Below are 25,289 nucleotides of genomic sequence, written 5' to 3'. Positions count from 1 at the left end.
AACTTTTGGGGATTTAACATATTTTTAAAATGATATTCGTGAAGTGGTTATGCTGTGGTTTGCAGGGACTTTTTCTATTTTAATTGCCGTAATATATCGTCAAGATAGAATTTTAAATTCAGTCTGGCTTAATGTGACGATACCAAGGCTTAGTCTCAAAGTAAAACCTTCTCCGTCTATCTGGACATCCTGGTGAGCTTTGCTAAGAAATGTCTGAGGCTTATCAGGAAAAATAAAACACCTTTAAACAAAAAAAGCACACTCTAGTAAAATACAAACTAGACAAAGCCCTTATTTAGTCAAACGTGGGTATTGAGGCAGGTAGAAGGAAATGTCTGATGGATGTCCAGCATCTCATGTATGGGTTTTATTCACAGAATGTTCCTGACTTTATATTTAGGATGATTTTACCTTTTCCTAGCCCTCTAAAACCTGACACAACCCCCCAAAGGGAAGAAGCTGCCAGGGACAGATAACATGGAGGCCAACACGCAGGACAGTAAGTCTACACCAAACCACGTTATCTTCAAGAAGATCTCCCGGGACAAATCGGTAAGTAGTACAGAAGTGAGGGGCTTAGTAGTAATCTTTTTTTTTTTTTTAAAGGAGCTTTTTCGAATAGACATAATCAACATCAAAATCTTATGAGGTCAATGGAAGCTCTATGTCTATTTTCCATCTCTGAGATGGATGATAAATGAGATATAAATGAATGAGTAAATTGCAGAAATATAAATTCTCTTCGATCTCAACAAGACTTTAGTCCCAAGACCCTTAATTTTCTCCTAATCTCTCAGTCCCCAACCCCTCGCCTCCAGTTTTACCTCTTTTCCTAGCCTTGAACCCATGACTTAACCATTTCAAACATTGTTTGGTCAGTATCTCTAACTTCCTTGACCCTTTTTCTATCATCTCACCTAACTGCCTGGTGAAAGCCCTGGTGCTGGATCAATGGATCAATGCAACTCTCTACCTTCTGTCACCCACCCCAGCTGCCATGCTCTCAAACCTTGCTGGGCCTCCAGGGCCACTGGATAAGGGAGCATCTCCCGCTGCTCCCTTTCTGCCCCTCAGCACTGTGGCTGCATGGCCACCCAATATCCTGGCACTCCGCATATTCGGCAGGGATGATGCCATTGTTGGCTCCATCGGGGGCACGTTAGATAGTCTAGATGTGCCTGTGAACTTCCTGGCCTGGGACACCCTATGGAGAGCCCACCCCACAGCCTCCGAGGATGGGATCTCCTCGCTCCACTCTATGGATTCTTAGGGGCTCATAATCTAGTTCAGCACCATCCAAAGCAAGTCACATATCTAATTTAAAATTTTCTAGTAGCCATGTTAAAAAAGTAAGAAGAAACGGGGAATTCATTTTAATACTATATTTAACCCAATATATCCAAAAAACTATCATTTCAACATGTAAATGATATAAAAATTATTAACAACGTATTTTCCCTTCGTTTTCTAAGTTGTTCAAACCTGATGTATGTTCTACATTTATAGCACGTCAGCTTGGAGTGGCCATATTCAAGTGCTGGTGGCCACCTGGAGCTAGAAGCTGTCGTATTGGACAATGTGATTCTAGGTCATTCTTCTAGTTGACTTCTGAAGCCTATACATACTGCGCCCGAAAGGAACTCTCCGATGCTTTCGTGCCTCACGAGAGAATCGGGCTTTGCACGGACACTCCCTACCTCTCCTCTCCCTCGCTGAGGATCTCCATCATTTTCATCAAGTCCTCTGATTCTTTGGGGAGACAAGTTGGGTACCCCTCAAACTTTCATCCTCCCAACTCTCTTCCAACTTGTGTCTTTCCAGTGCACTTTATCTTGTCTTCTGGCAAAAGAAGAAAGAAAACACTCCTGCTGGGCCATATCATTTTCTCACTTTTTTCTTCCTCACATCCAGATAGACATCTTTGACCTGGGAAATGTAGAACTTTTGTATATAGGAGGAAAACACAGTTCATCAGTTAACGTGTCACGTATTAGGATCATTTCGGTGGCAAGTTTTGTCTGGCTGCAGGTGTGGGTGCCAGGGCCCTGGCTGTGTTTCTCTGTGAGTCTCTCCACTCGTCCGTCTCTGGTGATCTTCATCCTCTGGCTGGTGGCAAGACGGCTGCCCCAGCTTCAGGTGCCTTACCCTCACTTTCTTCTAGAAGAAGGAAAAGGCTGTTGCTTCCTGGGGTCTCTTAAGGGTGAGGTTATATTTCTCCAGCAGACTTCTCTCATATCTCATTGGTCAAAACTGGGTCACATGCCCACCTTAAAGCCATCCCGAGCCAAAAGAATTGGATCTGGCCAATCAAGAATCATCCTCGGGCTTCCCTGGTGGCGCAGTGGTTGAGAGTCCGCCTGCCGATGCAGGGGACGTGGGTTCGCGCCCCGGTCCGGGAGGATCCCACGTGCTGCGGAGCGGCTGGGCCCGTGAGCCATGGCCGCTGAGCCTGCGCGTCCGGAGCCTGTGCTCCACAACGGGAGAGGCCACAGCAGTGAGAGGCCCGCGTACCGCAAAAAAAAAAAAAGAATCCTCCTCTGTGATGGATGTTAACTAAATTTATTGTGGTTATTGCTTTGCAATTTATACATACATCGTTATGTTGTACACCTTAAACTTATACAATATGTCAATTATATCTCAATAAAACTGGGGAAAAAAAGGAAAAAGAATCATCGTCTGGGGTGGTCTCCTCTTACTACACAACCATATGGGACCCTGGACACAATTGGTGACTTTTTTTCTTTTGGCCTCACCCTGTGGCTTGTGGGATCTCACTTCCCCGCCCGAACAGGGATTGAACCCAGGCCGCGGAAGTGAAAGCCCGGAATCCTAACCACTAGACCACCAGGGGACTTCCTACAGTTGATGACTTTTATCCAGGAAGATGGGGCACGTGGCTATGGGGTTTGCAAGCAGCAGGTGGGCTGCAGCCTCACATCATCCAGCCCCACTTCTCTACCTGCTCCTGTCTCTTCCCTCCTCTTCCAATTGCAGCAGAAGAGGTGCTGTTTCTTCCATGGAGTTTCATGCTGCTTACAGCCTGGGTCACGGTCCACCACCTTCTTAGGGTTCTCCACCATCAGCCTCCCTCTGGGGCTATGTGCAGCTTCTCCCTCTCTACCAGTACTTGGCCTGAGCATGGCAACAAGTACCCACCTCATGCATCTTAAAAACAGCAACAACAGCAACAAGAACAACAAGCTCCCTCTTGACCCCGTCCCCTTTCTAGCTCTCCTTCCTTCACAGCCGAAGCTTGAGAAAGAAGACATGTGCTCTCCACCCACCTTCTCCCCTCCGTTCACTCTCAGTGCTCCCTCCTCCAGACCACGATCAGCTTTCCCTTTTGCTGCCAATGCAACCAAAGTCTCAGCGTTCTCCTCTGTAAAATGGGCGTAATCCCTAGCTCAAAGAGTAGTTGTGAGGATTAAGTGAGATAATGTAGTCAGTGTACTTAGCTTGGCGCCTGGTACATGACAATCACTACATGCCGTTTAATTGCAGGCCTTTCATCCTGCTTCAAATGCTTCCATGTCCTCCTAGATTCTTTAGGGTCCGGTCCTATAAGACCCTTTCTGGCATCAGCTTGCATGCCCATTTGGAGGCCATTCACCCACAGATGAAACCATTGGCAGTTCCAGAAGCATCCTCTTGGCTCTGGGCTTTGTACACACTGAATTGTTTTGCCCAGAAAGCATCCTTTCACCATCTAACTCCCCGCCCCCATCCCGATCACCTGGCTATGCTGGCCTTCAGGTGCTTCAACATCAATAACACAAATAACCTGGAAGCCATAGAGATCCACTCCAGGATACTGCCATGAGGGGGTAGATACAGGAGATGACACAATGCCAGCAAAAATTATTTTGAGTGTTCTTGGAAATAAAAATATGAGTTTCAGAGGCTTAGGGAAGAAGGAGGCTAGCCAGGGTCCATGCACTCACTCATCGGTGTACTTAGCAAATGTTGATTTAATTCCTGTATGTACCAGATACTATACTAGATACTGTGATGGCTGAAAGATGAATAAGAGAATTCTTACCATCACGGCAGTCACAGTGCTGTGGGTTAAAGTGGTGAGTGGTGGTGAACCCAACCCATGCTCTCCCACAAAGGGGGTTGGTAAAGAGACCTTTGCTGCCAGGGGCATTGAAACAGATAGGACAAGGACTGAGACATGGTCATCTCTTCCCATCCAGGACCCCTTCCCCCATTCTTCAGGGCATGGGTTCAGGTTTATCTGTATAGATGCTCACCTGAGAGGATCTCAGGGACTCCAGAACATCTGCCTCCTAATCAGAAATTCTTCTAACAAGGAGGAGAAACCTTTCATTCACAGCTAGAAATAAAAGGCTTAACATGCAAATAGCTGACAGGCACCTCATATGCCTAGGCATAACTTTCCACTTAAGTATCATCAATGAATTCAACAAGTTTACCTGGTTGATATCAGCCCTGGGCTTGATGGGAAAAGGTGGGGAGAACAGGGAGCTATCCAAGGGGTGGGAAGAATTCCTTGGAGCACTTTATGAGGTTGAAGAAAGATCACAGCTTGCCTGCAATCCACTATGTCCGCCTGCAGCCAAGCAGGGAGAGAGGAGGTTGTGGATAAGCTGCAGAGCCAGGCCGCTCCTCTTCTCAGGACTGGTCAGAATGTTTCGGCTGTTGCTAATTCTTATTTATTTATTTTTATTGGTTGCTACTGATTTTTAACATGAGACCTTAGTGTTCTTTGGCCATTTAGAATCTATACCTGTTCTCCCCACAGGTGACCATCTACTTGGGGAAGAGAGACTATATAGACCATGTTGACCAAGTAGAGCCTGTGGGTAAGTTGAGTTTGGGGTGAGTTTTTTTTTTTTTTAATTTACTTATTGGTCGTGCCGCGTGGCATGCGGGATCTTAGTTCCCCGGCCAGGGATCGAACCCATGGCCCCTGCAATGGATGTGCAGAGTCTTAACCACTGGACCGCCGTGGAAGTCTCCTGGGGTGAGATTTTAATGCCGGTTTTCCTTTAAGTCATCAGACAACCACTAGTTTTGTGTTTTTTAAATTGACTTCATTAATAATCTAATCAAAGAAATGCAAATTAAAACATCATCAAGGTGCCACTGGCTGATTGGAGACAAATTTAAGTGAGACAAAGGACTCATTTCTAGATAAAGAACATTCAAAACTCACCAGTTAAAAAAAAAGTCCAATTAGAAAATAGACAAACAACATGAAAAGGCATTTCATTAAAGAAAATATATAGGTGACAAATGAGCACATAGAAGAATGTTCAACAACAACAACAAAAAAGAGAAAAATGTTCAGGACTTCCCTGGTGGCGCGGTGGTTAAGAATCCGCCTGCCAGATGCAGGGGACACGGGTTCAAGCCCTGGTCCGGGAAGATCCCACATGCTGCAGAGCAACTAAGCCCGTGCACCACAACTACTGAGCCTGCGCTCTAGAGCCCACGAGCCACAATTACTGAAGCCTGTGAGCCTAGAGCCCATGCTCCATAGCAAGAGAAGCCACAGCAATGAGAAGCCCGTGCACTACAATGAAGAGTAGCCCCCACTCACCGCAACTAGAGAAAGCCCGCGTGCAGCAACGAAGACCCAGCGCAGCCAAAGAAAAAGAAAAAGACCTGATTTCATTTCTAAAACAAAGAAAAGAAAAATGTTCAACAACATTAGTCGTTAGGGAAATGCAAATTAAAACCACAATGAAATATTATATGCCTGTCAGAATGGCTAAAATTAAAAATAGTGACCATACCAAACACTGGCAAGGATGTAGAGAAACTGCATCAGTCGTGCCTTGCTGGTGGGAATGTAAAGTGGAGCAGCCACTCTGGAAAACAGTTTGGCTGCTTCTTTAAAAGCTAAACATCCACTTCTCACGTGACCCAGCAGTTGCATTCCTGGACATTTATCCCAGAGAAGTGAAAACTTACGTCCACACAAAACTTGTACATGACTGTTCACAGCAGTTTTGTTTGTAGTAGCTCCAAACTGGAAAGAACCTAAATGTCTCCAGTAGGTGAATAAGATTAAACAAGCTGGGGCACATCCATGCCTTGGGATACTACTTAGCAGTGAAAAAGATTGAGCTACCAAATCCATGCAACAGCTTGTGGGTCTCAAGATTGAACTACCAATCCATGCAACAGCCTGTGGGTCTCAAGATTGAACTACCAATCCATGCAACAGCTTGTGGGTCTCAAGGACACTGTAATGAGTGGAAAAAGCCAATCTCAAGAGGCCATATACTGTATGATTCCATTTATATAACATCTTAGACATGACAACGTTATAGAAATGGAAAACTGAACAGTGGTTGCTGAGGGCTAAGGATGGTGGGGAGAGGCAGCTGGGCGTGACTACAAAGGGATAGCCCAAGAGGGAGATCTTTATGGTGAGGGAACAGTTCTGTATCCAGATTGCAGTGGTGGTTACACAAATCTCCATTTGATAATATGACTTAGAACCATACACACATTGTGCCCACGTCAACCTCCTGGTTTTGAGATTGTACTGTCATTATCTAAGATGTAACCATTGGAAGAAACTGGATAAAGGATACCTGGGAACCTCTCTGTACTATCTTTGTAAATTCCTGTGAATCTATAATTACTTCAACTCAAATTGTTCTTTTTTTAAAAAAAGAGTGTAAAAGACTGGCATTTTTAGGCACTAGGATGAGAATGTCCTTTGGCAAAACACTTTCTAGAAGGTCATTTGGCAGTATGTTATCGAAAGCCAAATTCAGTTCTGCCGTGGATAGAGATTTATCTATAAGAGTGTTCATTGCAATATTAATCATAATGGGGGAAATCAGAAACATCCTAATACCCTAACAACAGGGGGTTGATTAAATAATTTATGGTGCACCTGGTCAACGGAGCAAATGTGTGGCCATTAAAATGATTCGTACAGGGGACTTCCCTGGTGGCGCAGTGGTTAAGAATCCGCCTGCCAATGCAGCGGACACAGGTTCGATCCCTGGTTCGGGAAGATCCCACATGCCACGGAGCGACTAAGCCCGTGTGCCACAAACACGGAGCCTGCGCTCTAGAGCCCATGAGCCACAACTACTGAGCCCACGTGCTGCAACTACTGAAGCCCACGCGCCTAGAGCCCGTGCTCCGCAACAAGAGAAGCCACAGCAATAAGAAGCCCACGCACCGCAATGAAGTATAGCCCCCGCTTGCCGCAACTAGAGAAAGCCCGTGCACAGCAATGAAGACCCAACGCAGCCAAAAATCAATCAATAAATAAAATTTTAAAAAAAGATTAGTACATATTATATGTGTGTGTATGTATGAATAGTATGAATATGGGTTTGCAATATATAGTTGAATGAGGAAAGCAGTTAACAATATATATATAAAAAAAATTCATATAAATGTATATACGTCTGGAGGGCTTCCCTGGTGGCCCAGTGTTGAGAATCTGTCTGCCAATGCAGGGAACATGGGTTCGAGCCCTGGTCTGGGGAGATCCCACACGCCACGGAGCAGTTAAGCCCGTGCGCCACAACTACTGAGCCTGCGCGTCTGGAGCCTGTGCTCCGCAACAAGAGAGGCCGCGATAGTGAGAGGCCCGCGCACCGTGATGAAGAGTGGCCATCACTTGCCACAACTAGAGAAAGCCCTTACACAGAAACGAAGACCCAACACAGCCAAAAAAATAAAAATATACATTAAAAAAGAATATTTAAAAAAAAATGTATATACATCTGGAAAATCATTCTGTACCGATATGTTGACAATGGGTATCTCTGGGTATCTAAAGTGGAGGTGACTTTGTTTTCTCTTTGCTTAGCTTCCCTTTCTAGTTTTCCTGTAATGAACATGGATTACGTGTGATATATATATGTATACACACACACTTCAAGAAGCTTCCAGTCTCTTTCACGTCCGCCACCCTCACTCTTCTCTCTCTTTTGGTTTAGATGGTGTCGTGCTGGTGGATCCTGAGCTTGTGAAGGGAAAGAGAGGTGAGGCAGAGCTCGTCGTCCTCCGGGGAGCGGTGGTCTGGCTGCGGGAAGGGGGCGTGTGTGTGCAAGGAGGGGCGGGGAAGCTCTGGCACACCCATTCTCTCTGCCAGGCCCTTGCACCCACATTCCCTCATACAATCCTCAGGACACGGGCCCTGTTCCCACCGGAGCTCACTGTCCGCATCTTCCAGATGGAGGTGAAGACTCGGGGAAGCCACTTGTCGGAGGTGGCAGGATAAGGAACGGCAGACAGAGCCCGGAGCCCCGGTCTGCAGGCTCCACGGACTGCCTGCTTGCCCCGTGTCCTGCCGTTCTATGTCAGGGCAGACTCAAGAGGGCTCCTTTCTGGGTTTATACGAAAAGCGGGGAATTGAGGCTGCAGGAAGGCAGGGTTTTTATGCTGAGCCTGGTATTCTGGACCACGGCAGCGCAGCCCCCTCAAAGATACCTGGCAGTTGCGACGTGTGGCAAGCAATTTGGTACTAATAACAGTTGTGTAGGGAGTTCCCTGGCAGTCGAGTGGTTAGGACTCGGTGCTTTCATTGCCGGGGCCCTGGGTTTGATCCCTCGTCGGGGAACTAAAATCCCATAAGCCGTGCCATGTGGCATGTCAAAAACAAACAAACAAAAACCAGTCATGTAAACTAAATTGGAACCAAGTTATCCTTATGATAATGTCACTGACTCAGTTCCATTCTAAATATGCCTTTTAGAGTGGTAGCTACCAGCACCCAACAAGGAATTGTTCCTAACCCTGGACGTGCCCATGGAGTATGTCAGATGTAGGGCCCACAGCATCCAGGGGACGTGGCAGAAACAGGCTGAAAATCGCCCCCCTCTGCTGTCTCCAGCTTCCTCCTGGGTACTCTGCTCCTCTCTTACACCAGGCGGAGCCTAGTTCCAGCCCCTAAAGCCCATGCCCTTGGCCAGGAACGCGCTGCCTGGAGAGGGAGGCATAAAACCAGGTCATCTCTGGGCACCTTCCTCTTACAAACGTTGAATGAGGGATAAGCAAACGATCAGTGGCTCTTCTGAGCTTAGCGCCGAGGGACAATTACTCTTGAGGCAGACACAGACAAAATCCTCAACCAACAGCTACCAAGGACTTGGGGGGACCACTTCGTGTGGTTTTATTTACCACATTAAGGACCGTTGTAAACAGTCCATCCTCGAAACGTGTAGTTTCATATAATTCTTTTGGTCCACTGGGGGCACAATTTACATCTGTTTAACCACAGTGAATTTTCAGAAGCGCTGATTGATTTAGAGAAAGCTCAATTAAGTTTCTGAGCAGTGTGAAAAGAAGGCTTCCTCTCGGAGTTGGTTTCACCTCTCCACCTGGTCCCTGAGCTCCTGCTCAGTTCCCTCGAGGCCCCGTCCAGCTGAGGCACTCGTCTGTTTTGTTCTCTAGCACGGTTTCCCTCTGCTTTTCTTTTTTTTTAAATAAATTTATTTATTTATTTTGGGCTGTGTTGGGTCTTCGTTGCTGTGCACGGGCTTTCTCTCTAGTTGCCACGAGTGGGGGCTGCTCTTCGTTGCGGTGCGTGGGCTTCTCACTGCAGTGGCTTCTCTTGTTTCAGGGCACAGGCTCTAGGCGCACAGGCTTCAGTAGTTGTGGCTCGTGGGCTCTAGAGTGCAGGCCCAGTAGTTGTGGCGCACGGGCTTAGTTGCTCCACAGCATGTGGGATCTTCCCGGACCAGGGCTCAAACCTGTGTCCCCTGCACTGGCAGGCAGATTCTTAACCACTGCGCCACCAGGGAAGCCCTTCCTCTGCTTCTTACCTTCACTCTCAACTCCATCCAGACCTTCCGCCCTCAGAACCCAAGCGACCTCACACTGTTTAACAGCCTCCTGAGCTCACTGAACTGGTACATCAAGAGGAGGGGGTGGGAGAATGAGGGAAACAGTAGAGGCAGGAGGCTAAATAATGTGGCTCATGGGAGGAGCCTCCCAGCACTCAGACACTGGCCCTTTCGAGTAATTGACGCAAGCCAGAGGGAAGGGCCAGCTGGGTAGTAAGGTTCTCAGGTCCTTACTGAGATGCTGAAGGTGGGATGTTGAGACTGGTAGGCAGTGTCAGCCCAGGCAGGGGTGCCAAGCCCGCCAACGGGGCAAGCCTACCCCCTCTTGTCTCCCTTCCAGTGTACGTCTCTCTGACCTGCGCCTTCCGGTATGGCCAGGAAGACATCGATGTGATCGGCCTGAAGTTCCGCAGGGACCTGTACTTCTCCCAGGTCCAGCTGTTCCCTCCTGTGGGGGCCTCGGAAACCCTCACGAAGCTACAGGAGAGCCTGATCAAGAAGCTAGGGGAGCACACGTACCCCTTCCTGCTCAAGGTGGGTGACGACTCAACCCTCCACTTCCTCGCACTGCTTCCTTCACCCACAACACCTTATGATGGGATCAGCAGCGAAGGCAAGGGGCCAGAGTAATGACTTCACATTTGCGGGCCTGCAAATTGCACCCTTGGAGGAAATTCTAGATTGCATGGGCTGTGATTGTCTTTTTTTAAGTCCTTGAAAACAGCCTCCCGGCCTTTGAAGGCACCGTTTCAACCTACGGTTTAAATATTTCCCTGCATCCGACCACCTAATTATATGTGCATGTTATGCCTTCACTTGCTCGGCTATAAAAAGAAAGACGTGCCCCTCGGTTGCCTCAAGGAGTTTCTAAGCAGGAAAGAGTTCCCTGCCAGACAGGAGATCTTAGTGAAATGAGTCATCCTCTGTAGCCTTGACCAGAGCTCGATGGGTCACTGTAGAGAAAGCCCTTCGCCCCTCTCGTGGCCTGAGTCTCCCCTGATGGAACCTGGCTACCACGGGGCCAGCGTTCCTGCCTCTGAAGACTTGGGCCTGAGCTCACTGTCGGGGTAGCTGCTGTCACCCTCTTCACTCGCGTGTTTATGGGTCTTAAGATTATATATCCCTCCAAAGTTATATGGTTCAGGCTTAAAAAGGCAGGAAATTCTGACACAAGCTACAACATGAATGAACCTTGAAAACATTATGCTAAGTGAAATAAGCCAGCCACATAAGGACAAATACTCTGTGATTTCACTTATATGAGGGACCCAGAGGAGTTCGTAGAGACAGGAAGTAGAATGGTGGTCTCCAGGGAACGGGGGAGGATGGAATTGGATGAATGTTTAAGGGTATAGAGCTTCCGTTGGGGATGATGAAAAAGTTCTGGAAATGGGTGGTGGGGATCATTGCAGGACAATGGGAATGTGCTCAATGCCACTGAACTGTGCACTTAAAATAGTAAGTTTTATTTAGGGATGGATATATATATATATATTTTTTGTTTTGTTTTGTTTTTTGTTTTTGGCCATGCTATGCAACATGTGGGATGCAGGATCTTAGTTCCCTGACCAGGGATGGAACCTGTGCCCCCTGCATTGGGAGCATGGAGTCTTAACCACTGGACCACCAGGGAAGTCCCTATGTTAGGTATATTTTATAACAGCTTTAAAAAAAATCACTTAAAGTTTTGTGGTCCTGGGTGCTCCCATGTGCTGGGACTGGGAGTTTGAAGTGACAGAACCTTTTGGAGATAACATGTCAACATGTATCAAAACCTTAAAAATGTGATTTCGACCTGACCGTTCCCTTTCTAATAGTGTAGCCTATGGAGTGAATGGACTAAAACTGTGCTAAGGTGGCTGAAGGATGTTTATGCAGCCTTGGTGACAATGGCAACAAAGTAAAGGCCACTTGATGGAGGGCAGCCAACAAAGGAAACGGGCTGAATTCAATGTGGTGTCACGGGGGAATTCCCTGGTGCTCCAGTGTTTAGGACTCTGCGCTCTCACTGCCAAGGGCCCAGGTTCAGTCCCTGGTTGGGGAACTAAGATCCCTGCAAGCCATGCGGCAGGGCCAAAAAAAATAAAAAGCAGTGTTACTGGAGCCTTAAAAATGGTGGCGCAGAACTACATCCCCCAGCATTGAAAATGGTCACACTCACCCTGAGCAGGGTTAGGAGCAGTGATGGGAGCAAACTAGACTGCAGGACACATGCATCACCTGTCTCATTTCTGTAAAACTAGACAGGCACATACGTGTTTGTGTGAGGCTGACATGGGACTCTCGGGAGGCTGTGTTCACGCCACTCTGGCTGTTGGGAACAGACGTGAAGATGTTTCCCTTTTTCTTGCTCCTCATCTTCATTCTTCAATTTTTTTTGTTTGTTTGTTTTGTTTTTTGTGGTACGTGGGCCTCTCGCTGCTATGGTCTCTCCCGTTGCGGAGCACAGGCTCCGGACGCGCAGGCTCAGCGGCCATGGCTCACGGGCCCAGCCGCTCCGCGGCATGTGGGATCCTCCCGGACCGGGGCACGAACCTGTGTCCCCTGCATCGGCAGGCGGACTCTCAACCGCTGTGCCACCAGGGAAGCCCCCATTCTTCAATTTTTGTGCGATGAAGGTAGAACACACGTGGAACAACATTCTCTGAAAGAAATGATCTGTTGTTTCTTTCCACAGTTTCCTGACTACTTGCCCTGTTCGGTGATGCTGCAGCCAGCTCCACAAGATGTGGACAAGGTTGGTTCCAGAAGAAATGCCAGGGTGGAGCACGGGATCTAGGTGCACAGGCTTCAGTAGCTGTGGCACACAGGCTCAGTAGTTGTGGCACGTGGCCTCAGTAGTTGTGGCGCACGGGCTTTTACTGTGGGAAATTGCAGACATATGCAAAAGTAGAGAGACGGTATAATGAGCGTATCACTTGTCTTCAGCAATTCCTAACCATGAGCAGCCCTGTGAGTGAAATAGTAGGTCTCTCCCCTCGTGGGTCTCACTTGGGGAGAGAAGCAGATGAAAACCAAATAGCAAGTCCCTATGCGGCCCATCCACGGAGAACAAGAGGCTCAGAGAGCTAAGGGAGGACCTGGTGGTGCTTGCCTGGGGAGCTTAGGGAAGGCCTCTCTGAGGGGGCAAAGGAGGGGCCCCTCCAGCCTCGGGAGAGCCATCCAGGTGGACGGGCGCACCATGCACAGTGGGTGCTGCTTGGAGAGCAGGCGGGGCTGGGGTGAAGGGTGGGGGCAGGTCTGAGAGGGGCCTCGTACACGTTGCATGGACTGGGACTTTCTCTGAGCGAGATGAGAGCCGCTGGCGGGCTCTGCACAGTAGGTTCTTTTTTTTTTTTTTTTAATTTTTATTGGAATGTCGCTGATTTGCAACATGTTAGTTTCTGCTGTACTGCAAAGTGAATCAGTTATCCATATACATACATCCATTACAGAGTACTAAGTAGAGTTGCCTGTGCTGTACAGTAGGTCCTTATTAGTTACCTATTTTATATATAGTAGTGTGTATATGTCAGTCCCAATCTCCCGATTTATCCCTCCCCCCCCACACACAGAAGGTTCTGACTTGGGTTTGTAGAGGATCCCTCTGGCCACTGAGCTAAGAGTGGGATTGAGCTCTGAAAGGCGAGAAGCAAAGGGGCCGTGTGTGCAAGAGAGCTGTGACCCTGGTGGACTGGGGACTCTAGGCAGGGAGGGAGGGCAGTGCGGACACGAGGAGAGAGGAAAAGGTGCTGGGATCCAGGGACTACAGGCCTGAGGGAGTCACGAGGGAAGAAGCTGGAAAATAAAAAGACAGCAAATGAGGGCTGAGAATGGCAGATCGGTACCTGGATTACCGAGGGTCCAGGGCCATGATTTTCGACTTGGGGGTCCTACCCCATTAGTGGTTTGTGAAACCAGTGCGGTGGATCCGAGATGGCATTGAAGAAAGAAAACGGAATGGCATGAAGTGGAACAGCATGGGAGCTCAGAGCACATCGCACACAGCGTAGATAAGCGCTAGTTCATGAGCACTGCTTCACACGTGAGCATCTGTTTACTGGGCCTCGCAGTGAACTTTCCTACTTACCGCGGGCGGTGGCCTGAAACCTTTGAAAGCCACCGGGCCAGGAAAACAGGGGTGCGGCCGGGAAGGTGGAGAAGGCCACTCAATCAGAGTGGGGGACACTATACCAGCCAGAGGGCCACCCTTCCCTCTGTCCCCGGGGAGGAGACATCAGTGCAGCAGGGGCCCTGGGGGCCTCACAGATGAGGAGGCCTGGGAGCTGGGCTAGTACAAAAGGAGAGAGAGGCGTCAAGCATTTCAGAAGGAAGGAACAGCACGCGCCCAGGGTAGACGGGTGGAAGGGCTTGGCTTGTGCAGGGGGCAGCAGGAGGTGGGGGTGGAGGGGGCTGAGCGGAGAGGAGGCGTGGCTAAGAGCTCCAGGTGCTGGAGCGTAACGATGTGCATTTATTTTCAACCCAGGTTTTAGAGTTGTTGCGATTCCACAGTTTTGCAGAGCCAGTAAGACTGCGGCTTATACGCTACTGTCACTCTGTGGGCAGCTGGTGGAGGGCCCATCCCCGGCCTCTGTGCCCTCACCCCTGCCCCGCCCACCTCGTGTTAACACAACAGAGGAGCGAGGTCACGGGGGATTCACTCTGGGGCTGGGGGCCGAAGGGGCCCGCAGATGCACTTGTTCCACCCATGCAACATTTTCTAATCTAGTTAATTTAAAAATCAGGAACCTTCATTCCAAATTCTATTTCCAGCTTCTTTTCAAAAGTCGGGAGAGCTGCCAGCACCGGGTCCCCGTGGCAGCCTGGCCACGCCTGGCCGCAGCTGCATAGCAGCTGCCCGCTGGCGTAGGGCACTGGAGCCCCAGCACAGGCATCCACGGACCCCTGCCAGCCCTGTGACCACTGCTCCCGCCCCTGCTGTAGGCAGTGGACCATCAGTTACGCACACACAGGGTCACTTCTGAGAAGGACAACTAAACGGGGGATGGGCTGGCCGCCGTGCAAGGTGGTGAGAGGCTAGGACCGTGCTCTGCACCTACTGGCAGGGCTCATCCTGCAGGCTGGGGGACCTTCACTGGGGCCTTGGAGCCCGTGGCGCTCTCCTCGAGCTAATGCCACTGTTTCATCACTAGCACACTTCCAAAGCTAGTCATAATGGTGCAACTCCGAAAAGGATACGGCCGAGACAGAAAAAGAAGTAGCCACGTAACATCCCCTGCGGGAGCTGTGACCCCCATCCTGGCTCCCGGAAGGGAGGCGCTGACCGCAGCCCTGTCTGTTCTCTTGCCCCTGCAGTGCTGTGGGGTCGACTTCGAGGTCAAAGCCTTTGCCATACAAGGCACAGATACGGAAGAGGACAAAATTCCCAAGAAGTAAGAGTGTAGCTGTGGGAATATGTGAGGGGTGTGTGGGGAAGGGCTGGGGATAAGAGACCGCCCCTCACTTTATGTCCCAGTGGCAGAATCTTCCCACAGGACCATTGTGGCGGGGTAATGGAGCCTCCCCAGGTCAGGACCGTCAGGATGAACCATCTCCACATGGGGTGGGGGACAATGACTGAACATTTGGGGGGAAAAAAACAAAAGAAAATGACAGGGGAGTTGGTAACCTCAAGGGCTCATGTAAGCCCTTAAAAGCCTCCAGATCCCCTCTTTCTTTAGTTTTCTTCTTCTTTTGTAATTTCTTTGTTGCAGTAAAATATACATAACATGAAGTTTACCATTTTAACCATTGTCAAGTGTACAATTCAGTGGCATTAAGTACATTCATTACGTTGTGTAATCAGTTACACCACTATCTGCTATCCATACCCCAAGGTATCTATACCCCAAATGCTGTCATCGCCCCAAACAGAAACTCTCTGTGCCCATAAGGCAGTGACTTCCATTCCTCCTATACTCTCAGGCTCTGGTGCCCATTTTTCTTGTTCCTGAACAAGGTTTCCAGTTGTACCCTCAACACTTTCTCTACATGCTCAGCATTCACACCTATGGACACTTATACCAAACAGCAATAACAGGGCATCACATCTGTAGAGAGTTTTGAAGCCTGTCACATAGGCACACATCCCCACATCAGCTTCACTCGAGAGGAGGCCACGCCGGGGTCCTAACAGAGGGTGAGAGGGACCCTTGGAGAGCTGACTGGTCCACACCACCCACCAGGCCCCGCCCCCCAGACCTGATCCCTCTACTGGTCCATCCTGCATCCATCGGCAGCATCTCTGAGGGATCCCAGCCTGGGGATGGGCAGGGGGACCTGGTAGGCCGTCCTGAGGAGGCCCAGGCTCTGATCCGGGGAACCATCGGTGACTTTTCATCCACAGGAGCTCCGTGCGTTTGCTGATCCGGAAGGTACAGCATGCGCCACGAGAGATGGGTCCCCAGCCGCAAATGGAGACCTCCTGGCAGTTCTTCATGTCCGACAAGCCCCTGCACCTTGCCGTCGCCCTCAGCAAAGAGGTGACTGTGGAGCCGGCCTGGGGACAGCCTGCCAGGCCCTCTGCTGGGGGTGTGCTGCAGGCAGTCTTGGGGGCAGCGATAGTTAAAGCACCAACATTTGGGGACGACTGGCTTTTTTCATAATTTGGAGCCAGTAAACGTGACCCTTAGGATAGGACCAAACTGGCTTGCCTTCCACTCACTGTGGGTCCCGACAACTTGGAGGTGGAGGGTTTCCCATACCCCCAGCCCAGGCTGTCTTTGCCCCCTGTCTGCCCCCAGGGGCCTCTTTACTAGTGTGTCATCAGTGGGTGTGGTGTTAACAAATTGTTTACTTCCCTGCAAACTTAAGTTTGGCAGTAACGGTGAGGGGGTGAGCATGTCATGTGTGAAAATCACGGCCGAAAAAGATGAAACTGGCCAAGGCCGTCTCTGGTCGACAAGAGTCGTGCACACACATTGCCAGCAGACTGTGTGTGTGTGGTGTGTGTGTGTGCCCGCGCATGCAAGGACATGAGCACCTGGGCTAGATCACGCAGAGTCACTGCTGGGCAAGCTCTGCCTCTGGGCTTCCCCACTGCTTTCCCCTCATTTCACTTCTTCTGCCCCCAATAACCCATGATTCCACTCAACACCCCCGGGGCTAACTCTGCGTGACCCTCAGGACTAGGGCGTTGGGGCCGGAGCCCCCATCATCGGCCTCAGCCTCCCACAGATGGGGTAGAACCCGCTCCAGACCCTTCTCCACAGGAAACGTGATGCCATCACCATGTCTTCCTTGAAAGTGTGGGCATTCAGCCACTTTTATTCCAGTTAAAGGACTGAGATGAATTTAACAAGATATGGCCACACTCTCTTCCCCTTTTCTGACATATCTGCTGACTTCTTCAGCTCTATTACCATGGGGAACCCATTCCTGTGACTGTGACCGTGACCAATAATACAGAGAAGACGGTGAAGAAGATTACAGTGCTAGGTAGGACCTTCTGCTCGAACCTGGACAGCAGAGTCTTCCAGGTTCCCAATCTAGTCATATTTCCCAAGGGTCTCTCCTCTGGTCAGTAAGGCCCCCCGGGGCCTTGGAACTGCCCGTCTGTCTCTGTGGTCACACGGCAGGACCTTAGAGGAGGAAGATGTCCTCTCCTGCAGCCTCGTGCCCAGCTTAGGGTTGTCTTCTGTCCTGGGACAGCATCCCCGACAGAGCATCTTCCCGTCCTTCCTTGTCACGCCTTCCTTGAGGGGCCCCCGTGCCAGGTCTCGGGGTAAGTGCGGGAGGAGTTTTCTTTCTGCACCGTGTAGTGGGGACTCCTGGCCTGGGAACTCTGGGCTCCCCTGTGGGCTTGAGCTGTGCACGTCCTCTTGGAATTTAGCAGGCAGCCACGGCAGTGTTCCCGGACTACCTTCCCAGGTTTCGTTAGGTACTGATTGATCACATTGGACATGCTCTGTAAGTGGTAATCCCTACTGTCACTGCCACTGTTGAGTCACCGTGATGTGATGGCCAAGCCTCCTGACTACTCAGGAGATGCGCCTCCCGCTTGCTGGTCCTACACACTTCCTCAGCTCAAAGGACGTCAAAGTGCACTGGATGCTCCTAGATCTTGGTCTTATATGGGTGATGTAAAAAAGACACGATAAAATGACCTTGGAGGGAGACCTCTCTGTTCACTTCTCCCTCAGACACTTGGTGGCTGAGACAGAGTTAGACTCACAGTGTGTTAGGGTGACCAACCATCCTGGGTTGACCAGGACCAAGGACGCAGGACTCTCAATGCTAAAATGGGGCCAGTCCCAGGCAGACCAGGATGGTTGGTCACCCTAAGTGCCATATACCACGTTCCTCTTTCCCTCTTATCCATCATAGAGAAGACTCAGGAATTTGATGCATACATACTAAAAAATTCTAGATTTTTCTGGATGCTAATATACATGCTTACTTTACGGCTTTGTTTTTATGTTGGTCTAGTTCCTATGCCTTTAAGTCTTTGTAGGACCTGGCATTATTTGTTTAGCATGTTGTATGTAGTGTCAATACAGTATTCCACAAAGCAGCAGGACTGAGAAAGTATCATTTGATACCTAGATTTTAAATTATTTCTCAACATTTTATGAATCCTAACATCGAAGCCCCTAATTTTTGAAAGAAGCTGTTGAATTTCTGAAGCAAGATGTTAAGAACTTTCTATAGGCCGAGTACTGTGCTGACTGCTTCACACAAATTGTTTTTCTGATTCTCAGATTTGATTTTAATGGAGATTAAAAATCATCTTTTTAATCATCACAACCATATAAGTTAGATGCAATTATCATTCTCATTTTGCTGATGGGGAAATTGAGGCTTAGAGGAGCTCAGTAATTACCCCACAGCAGATGGCTAAGCTGGGTTGTGAACCCAAGTGGTCTGGCCCCAGAGCCCACCTTCCTATCCACCATGCTACACCCACAAATCAGCCCTGTGCTGCCTCCAGGTGGTTTCTAGCTTGGACACCCGAAGGAGATGCTCATTGAATAAGATAGAGAAGGTTGGAAGGGAGTGTATTTGGGGAAAGAGAGCACGTGGTGAGTTTTGGGACACCGGGAGATTGTGTGTTTTGGAAGGTTACCCACAGATGTGCCCTGAGCTCAGCAGGGAGGATGAGTCTCCCAAGAGGTGCAGTTTTAGGAGACTGGCTCATGGGTAGGGTTGACCCAGAGCAGGTTATTGGTGAATGGAAGTGGCCTGAGGACAGAACAGAAATCTCAGCCTTAAAGCCGAGCCTGAGAGGTGCACTCAGATGGCCATTAGGGAAGACCAACCATGTCCCCTGGAAGGCACCACGCAGGACTCTGCACCGAGTCACCCTACCCTGTCCCCCTTTGCAGTGGAACAAGTGGCCAACGTGGTTCTCTACTCGAGTGATTATTACATCAAGCCGGTGGCCACGGAGGAAACACAGTGAGTAGTGGGTTGGGTTTCTATTTCCTGGGCGGCTCCAGCTTCTTGGTCAAGTTCCCATTTTGGTCATCGCTGAAGACGGAAGTAGAATGGTCAGCTAGCTCCCCAGCTTTCCACTTCCTTCCCCTGTTCTCACTTCAAGGACTGCAAAGAAAGTTAGCATCTTGATCCTGTGCTCACTAACAAGAATTCCGAGAGCTGGGTCAAGCTAAGGAATGATGGAGAGGAGAGAAATAAACCAGTTCCCCTGGTCGGGGAACTAGATCCCCCATGCTGCCACCAATAAAGATCCTGTGTGCCGCAACCAAGTTCCAGCGCAGCCAAATAAATTAAAAAAAAAAAGATATTAAAAACAAATGGGAATCCTGTGATAGCTTCTTCACGGTGGAGCGAGAGATCTAACCAGTTTTGCTTTGTGCTAGGCAGTCAGGTTCATGAGGCACACAGGCTTCTGGGGGTTATGCCTTCCCCCAGAGAGGATTGTTTGGGAAGGTGTTTTTTCTAAGCATTGTTGTATGCAAAAAATAGTATCACAGTTAGAGGAAGGAGGTTCGGGGAGCGGGGTGAGGAAAGACAGCTGATTCAGCAAGATAACATTACATGATATTTAAAAGGCGACTTCAGGATAAACTGTTACTTAAACCAGATCCTGACCTAAGTTTACTTATAGGTCTAGAGAGGAGAGAGGAAGGAAAGAACCATAACTCACTGACTGTCTCCTTGGGGCCAGGCCTGGGGTCTACTCTACCTTTTAGGCTGTGTCCTTGAACATCCTTGTGTCCTGGGCGTCTTCCTGGCTCACCTTTTGGCACGCACCCAACAATGATAGGAGAAACTGGTCCCCAGCTGAGTTTTCCCCTACTATACCCCATTACCTGGGCCTCTTTACGGCTCTTGGATACATTTTGCATCAAGGACTCCCAGAAGACTGGGAACCATCCTCCGATACACTCAAAAGGGTGGGAGGCAGGGAGATTGAAAGTGGGGCTTCTGGGGCCCTGGTGGGCAGGCCTCCTGGGAACCAGGTCAGACCTGACACCCAAGCTGCTGCCCACCATCCAATCCCAATCCCAAAGGCGCTGGGAAGTGGCCGGGTGGGACTTTGGCCCCAGGCCTTGGCATAGGCCTTCGGCAAGGGCTGCTGCAGGAAAGGCCATCGTCCAAGCCCCATCCCAGGGGCCCCTTCCTACTACAACTACCTTTCCAGTGTAATTTGTGCTTCTGTCACTCTGCTGCCCAAACTAAGCTCATTAAGAGAAGTTCTACCAGGGCCCAGATGCAGGGATGTGGGCCACCTTGGGCTCAAGCAGGGTTCTGCATGCCCAGGAGCCTCCTTCCTGTGTGCACTTGGAGGCCAGAGAAGACACAGCCGCCTTCAACTCCCCAGGGAGATGGAGGAGGGGACCCGTTCCGAGGGTGGCAGTGAGACTCCCCGTCTGTTACAGAGCAGGCTGGGGAAAGGGCCCGAGGCTGGCTCCTGGACAGTGTTTTCAGGGCCCTGCCTTCTCCTGGCTGGGCACAAGGACAGAGGGTGTGCCAGGAGCACGGACACAGCTCGCCTGGGCTCTGGGGTCGGAGAGGGCAGACGGCTGCATGGCGGCTGTTGGCACAGGCCAGGGGTCAGCACGTGGGTGAGTGGCAGAGCCAACTCTCCAGCCTCAGATGCTGTTCGGTGAGCCGGGATGCTGCCCGGCCTGGGGAGACCGCGCTGCTCTGCCCCCAGCTGCACCCAGGCCCACAGAGCCGCCCAGTCTGAACAGCCCACAGTGGAGGACCCGGCCCTTCTCGCGCCCCTCCTCCCTGGGCACATGCTGAAACCTCCCGACAGTGACGACTCCCAGCCTGGGCTTGTTGCTGGCACTGGCCAGTTGGCCCTGCAGCCCACTGCGTGGTTCACGAAGCCTCAGGAGGAGACCGGGTGTGGTCCCTGACTCTCGGGCCAGTCTCACTTCACCCCACAAGACATTCTAGAAATTCAGCAATCAGAACAGGCTGAGGGACTTGAGAAACGTTCTAACGTTGCTGCCAGCCTGTTTTGAGACGTCACTAACGCCGTTCTTCTCACAAGGCAAAGGCACAGGCACCTGGACTGTCTTTCCCATGAGTCGCAGGGAACGTGGGTTCTAGAAAATGCTTGATGGCACACAGGGTCTCGTGGGGGCGAAGGTGGCTTCAAAGCTGTAAGAGCAGTCAGCTAAATCTGCTCTCTGTGTTTCTTCCTGCAGGGAAAAAGTGCTGCCAAACAGCACCTTGACCACGACGCTGACCCTGCTGCCCTTGCTGGCTAACAACCGCGAGAGAAAGGGCATCGCCCTGGACGGGAAAATCAAGCACGAGGACACGAACCTTGCCTCTAGCACCATGTGAGCCCCGAGACTCAGTGCTGCAGTGGCGCTGGTCTCCGCCCCCTCCTCGTCCCAGCCCTGGGCTCACGGCGTGCACACACAGCCTGGTGGCAAAGCACGTGCTCGGGGCCCCAAACAGGGACACCACTCCCACCCCTGGTGTGACACAGTGGCTACAGCTCTGGGCCGTGTGGTGAGCCCCAACTCCCCTGCTTGCTGTCTGGGCCACCCTGGGCAGATAACTGGAGCTGTCTTGAGAACCTCAGTTTTCCCGTCTGTAAAGTGTGGGAGTGACAGCTCCTCAGAGAGAGGTGTTGAGGGTTATGTGAGACAGTCCATGTAAAATGTGGTGCCTGGCACACAGTAAGTGCTCCAGAAATGTCAGCTGTTACCTTCAAAATTATCATTAGCTAGTGTAGAGCCCTGAGCGTATGAGCTGAGTGCCCCAGCTGGCTCCACGAATGATGGAAAGGTCGTTTATGCATTTCCATCAGGAAAGGTAAAAACAGGAGCTCCTGAGGGCTACAGAGGTCAGTTCAATTTAAATGAAAATAAGCACTGATATGCTGACCCCGCTTAGAGAACCATGGCCGAACTGAGCCAGCAGATCTAGTAAAAACTAGAACGAAGCTTCTACGTCAAATAGCCCTGTCACTCCTCACCATCCTCCGGGGCTTCCATTCCCAGCGGTGTGTCTGCTGGTGAGCCCTGAGGGTTTGGGGTAGGAGCTGCCACCCAGGCTCGGGCCCTTCGCTGCCATCTCCCCCTCCACCCCTGTGTGTTCCAAGGCCCCAGCCATCAGCTCCAGGTGATGCCATCGAGAAGAGCTCTCGCGTTTGCCCTCCCTGCCCCCGTAGCTCCGAGACGAACAGCGGGGTCAGCGAGCATTGGGCAGAAAGCAGGATCTTGGGAGTCAAAGGATTTTCTGAGGATGATTTGCCAGTTGGTGTGTTAGATTCTAAAGCACATCTGTGATGCTCTGGGAGAGGGCCGAGCAGGGAGATTGATGCCCTAGATCCGTGAACTCGAGGGCAAAGGAATCACGACATCCACAGCGGTGCACTGCCGTTTGTAACGATCTTTTGTGGTTCATGGAGTATTTTATAAACATGCCAGTCTCTCCATGCTTTTGTGAGGAAGGTGAATTTATACTCATTTCACAGATAAGGAAATTGAGGTTCCACCAGAATGAGAGCTTCAGCCAAGGTCACCGGGTCAGTTAATGGCAGAGCAAAGCCCACCCCAAATCCCGAGCCCCCCTTTCACCCAGCGTCAGGGCTGCCTTCCAGCGCCCCAGACAGTGAGGACACAGCAGAGCCTGGATGACGCAGTGGGGAGAGGTGGGGTTGATTCTCCCGGTTTTCGCTTCCTGCTTCTCCCCTCCCTGCATTCTTCTGTTTTTCTTTTCTGTTTGAGCAGCATAAAGGAGGGCATAGACAAGACCATCATGGGGATCCTGGTGTCTTACCAGATCAAGGTGAAGCTCACGGTGTCAGGGTGAGTGTCCAGCTCCAGCACTCTGCCTGCTCTATCTTGGCCATCAGTAGTCTGAATGGTTTCATTCCTGAGTGACTGGGAGACAGAAAGCAAGAAAAGTCCACAAATTCTATCGATTACATAGCAGAGTTTTAGAGAGATTCTATTTGTCTAGTTTCACAATTCTACCTGATATAACATTACGGGGGAAAAGGTAGAAAAACAGACTACGAAACACGTGCACTATTGGTACCACTTGGCAAAAATGGGTGTGCCTGTGCTCACGTGTGGAAGCTGATATAAAACAGGAGAATCAGTTGAGCGTCTGATTGTACTTTGGAAAAGACTGGCGGCTGTGAAATGAACTCGCAGGGCATCCTGGTTCACCTGCCTCTCAGGAGGCATCCATCCATGACGGAAAGGGCCTGCCTTTCCTCCCCAGTGAGCAATCACAGGACTGGGGAGTCTCCTTTCCATACAAGAGCATGACTGTCTCGGAGTTCTGAGGAAATGGTTTCCCATCTTTTTTGAAATCAATTTCTTTCCATTTAAAAATCTTATCAGAAGGCAAAAACTCGACTTCTCATTTTCCTTTTCAAATTCCATTGCCAGAGGCTCTGGCCTTTTGCCTTGATCAGCCTTCGGTAGTTCAGCCATCAGAGCAAATCCATGTGTATATTCCATAGGGCTCAGTAGGTGAAGAGTTCCCCAAATTTTGGTTGGGGCAACAAAGCAGAACGTGGGTTGATTCTGCAAATTTCGTTAACACAGTGTGTGTAGCTGTGTTTCTCAAAGTGTATAGTGTTTTCTTTCATCTTCTCTGAGAGGATCTAAAACAGGGTCGAGTGCAGCAGTCAAGGTAAGTGGTCAGCAGGTAGTTCACGTGACCTTTGTGGCCCAGAGAGAAATTCTGGACCGAGGTTTATTCTTGAAAATTAGGGCTTGAACCTACGTAATTCCTCTTTTTAACTAACCCACTTGAGAAAGAGATGAAATCACAAGTAGAGAGGAATAGCTGAGTTGGCTGTTAGGGGTGCGAAGATCCTGAAAGTTGTGAGTGAGGAACATGGCGGGCACGTGTCCAGCCTCTGAATAACGGCAAGTAAGGTTATGTTACCACTGTGGAGAGTCACCACAGCCCTGTTTGCTTTTGTGTTTCCTAGCCTTCTGGGAGACCTCACCTCCAGGTAAACCCCTTCATCTTCCTTCTCTGCTTGATTCTCTGCTTGATTCCAAGATATCAAAGGGGACAAACCGGGGCTTCAAAACAGTGACAGTGAAGTCTGGTTTCCCGGCTGTCATGCTCAGAGGTCTTAGGAGATGATGCCCCTAACACCCTGCAGACCTTGGCTGATAGGTGTGAGGTTGGGGATGTTCCTCTGAGACAGTAGCTGGGCCTGCACCTGGGCGAGGACACACACATACACACACACTCAGAAAACTGGCACACTCCTTGCAGCTGCCCGTGTGTGTGTGGGGGAGGGGTAATATACATAACGTGAAGTTCACCATTTTACCCTTTTAAAAGTGTACAGTTCAGTGGTATCAGGGACATTCACAGTGTTGTGCCTCTGTCACCACTCTCTAGCTCCTGTACACTTTTCCCATCCCAGAAGGAACCCCCTTACCTATTAGCCGTCTCTCCCATTCTCCCCTCCCCCTCATCCCTGGCAACCACTAACCTGCTTTCTAGCTCTGTAGATTTGCCTAATCTGGACATGTTATATGAATGGAATCAGGCAATATTTGTCCTTTTGTGGCTGGCTTCTTCCCTTGACATCATGTCTGCAAGGTCCATGTTGTAGCACGTGTCAGCACTTCATTCCTTCTTATGGCCGAGAAATACTCCATGGTATGGACGGACCACGTTTTGGTTGGTGGACATTTGGGTTGTTTCCACCTGTGGGCGATTGTGATTAGTGACAGCAGCCATTTAAATCATGCACAAAGAGGCAGCAGGTAAGACAAGTCTGAGGCAGGCACTGACCTTACATATTCCTTCACCGACTCTTATCACCTCCCCTCACATGGAGCCCAGGCTGTGCCTTCTCTCCTAGACCCCAGCCATATTCGGGTCCGCCAGGAGCGCCTTAGCAGCAGAAGTGCTTTGACCAAAGCAGTAACCCCAGGGCGGGAGGTGATGGGTCCTGGGTGAAACAAGGAGTAACCCTTGTTTCCCACACCCCTTTCCATTCTTCCTGTGCCTAGATTTCCCTTCCATCCCTTCCTGACTCCTCGCCTTCCTTTTTTTAAAATTAATTAATTAATTTATTTATTTTCGGCTGCATTGGGTCTTTGTTGC

General features: G+C 50.1%; 1 protein-coding gene across 2 annotated transcripts in view; it reads left to right on the top strand.

The window, feature by feature from the left end:
• The window catches only part of SAG (S-antigen visual arrestin), a 34,962-nt gene extending 10,656 nt beyond the window's left edge, over nucleotides 1–24,306 (top strand). For both annotated transcript variants that reach the window (XM_024740494.1, XM_024740493.1), the window contains exons 2-13: nucleotides 422–552; nucleotides 4,769–4,829; nucleotides 7,944–7,988; nucleotides 10,132–10,325; nucleotides 12,469–12,528; nucleotides 15,087–15,163; nucleotides 16,117–16,252; nucleotides 17,123–17,207; nucleotides 19,094–19,166; nucleotides 21,392–21,529; nucleotides 22,931–23,008; nucleotides 24,151–24,306. In XM_024740494.1, coding sequence (XP_024596262.1) covers nucleotides 478–552; nucleotides 4,769–4,829; nucleotides 7,944–7,988; nucleotides 10,132–10,325; nucleotides 12,469–12,528; nucleotides 15,087–15,163; nucleotides 16,117–16,252; nucleotides 17,123–17,207; nucleotides 19,094–19,166; nucleotides 21,392–21,529; nucleotides 22,931–23,008; nucleotides 24,151–24,178 — 1,050 coding nt within the window. In that variant the 5' untranslated portion in view covers nucleotides 422–477 and the 3' untranslated portion in view covers nucleotides 24,179–24,306. The remainder of the gene's footprint in view (nucleotides 1–421; nucleotides 553–4,768; nucleotides 4,830–7,943; nucleotides 7,989–10,131; nucleotides 10,326–12,468; nucleotides 12,529–15,086; nucleotides 15,164–16,116; nucleotides 16,253–17,122; nucleotides 17,208–19,093; nucleotides 19,167–21,391; nucleotides 21,530–22,930; nucleotides 23,009–24,150) is intronic.
• Nucleotides 24,307–25,289: the final 983 nt, after the last annotated feature.

The sequence above is a fragment of the Neophocaena asiaeorientalis genome, unplaced genomic scaffold (genome assembly GCF_003031525.2).
Source record: "Neophocaena asiaeorientalis asiaeorientalis breed wild unplaced genomic scaffold, Neophocaena_asiaeorientalis_V1.1 scaffold388, whole genome shotgun sequence".
Taxonomy (NCBI): Eukaryota; Metazoa; Chordata; class Mammalia; order Artiodactyla; family Phocoenidae; genus Neophocaena; species Neophocaena asiaeorientalis.
This window is presented reverse-complemented; position numbering and strand designations above follow the sequence as displayed.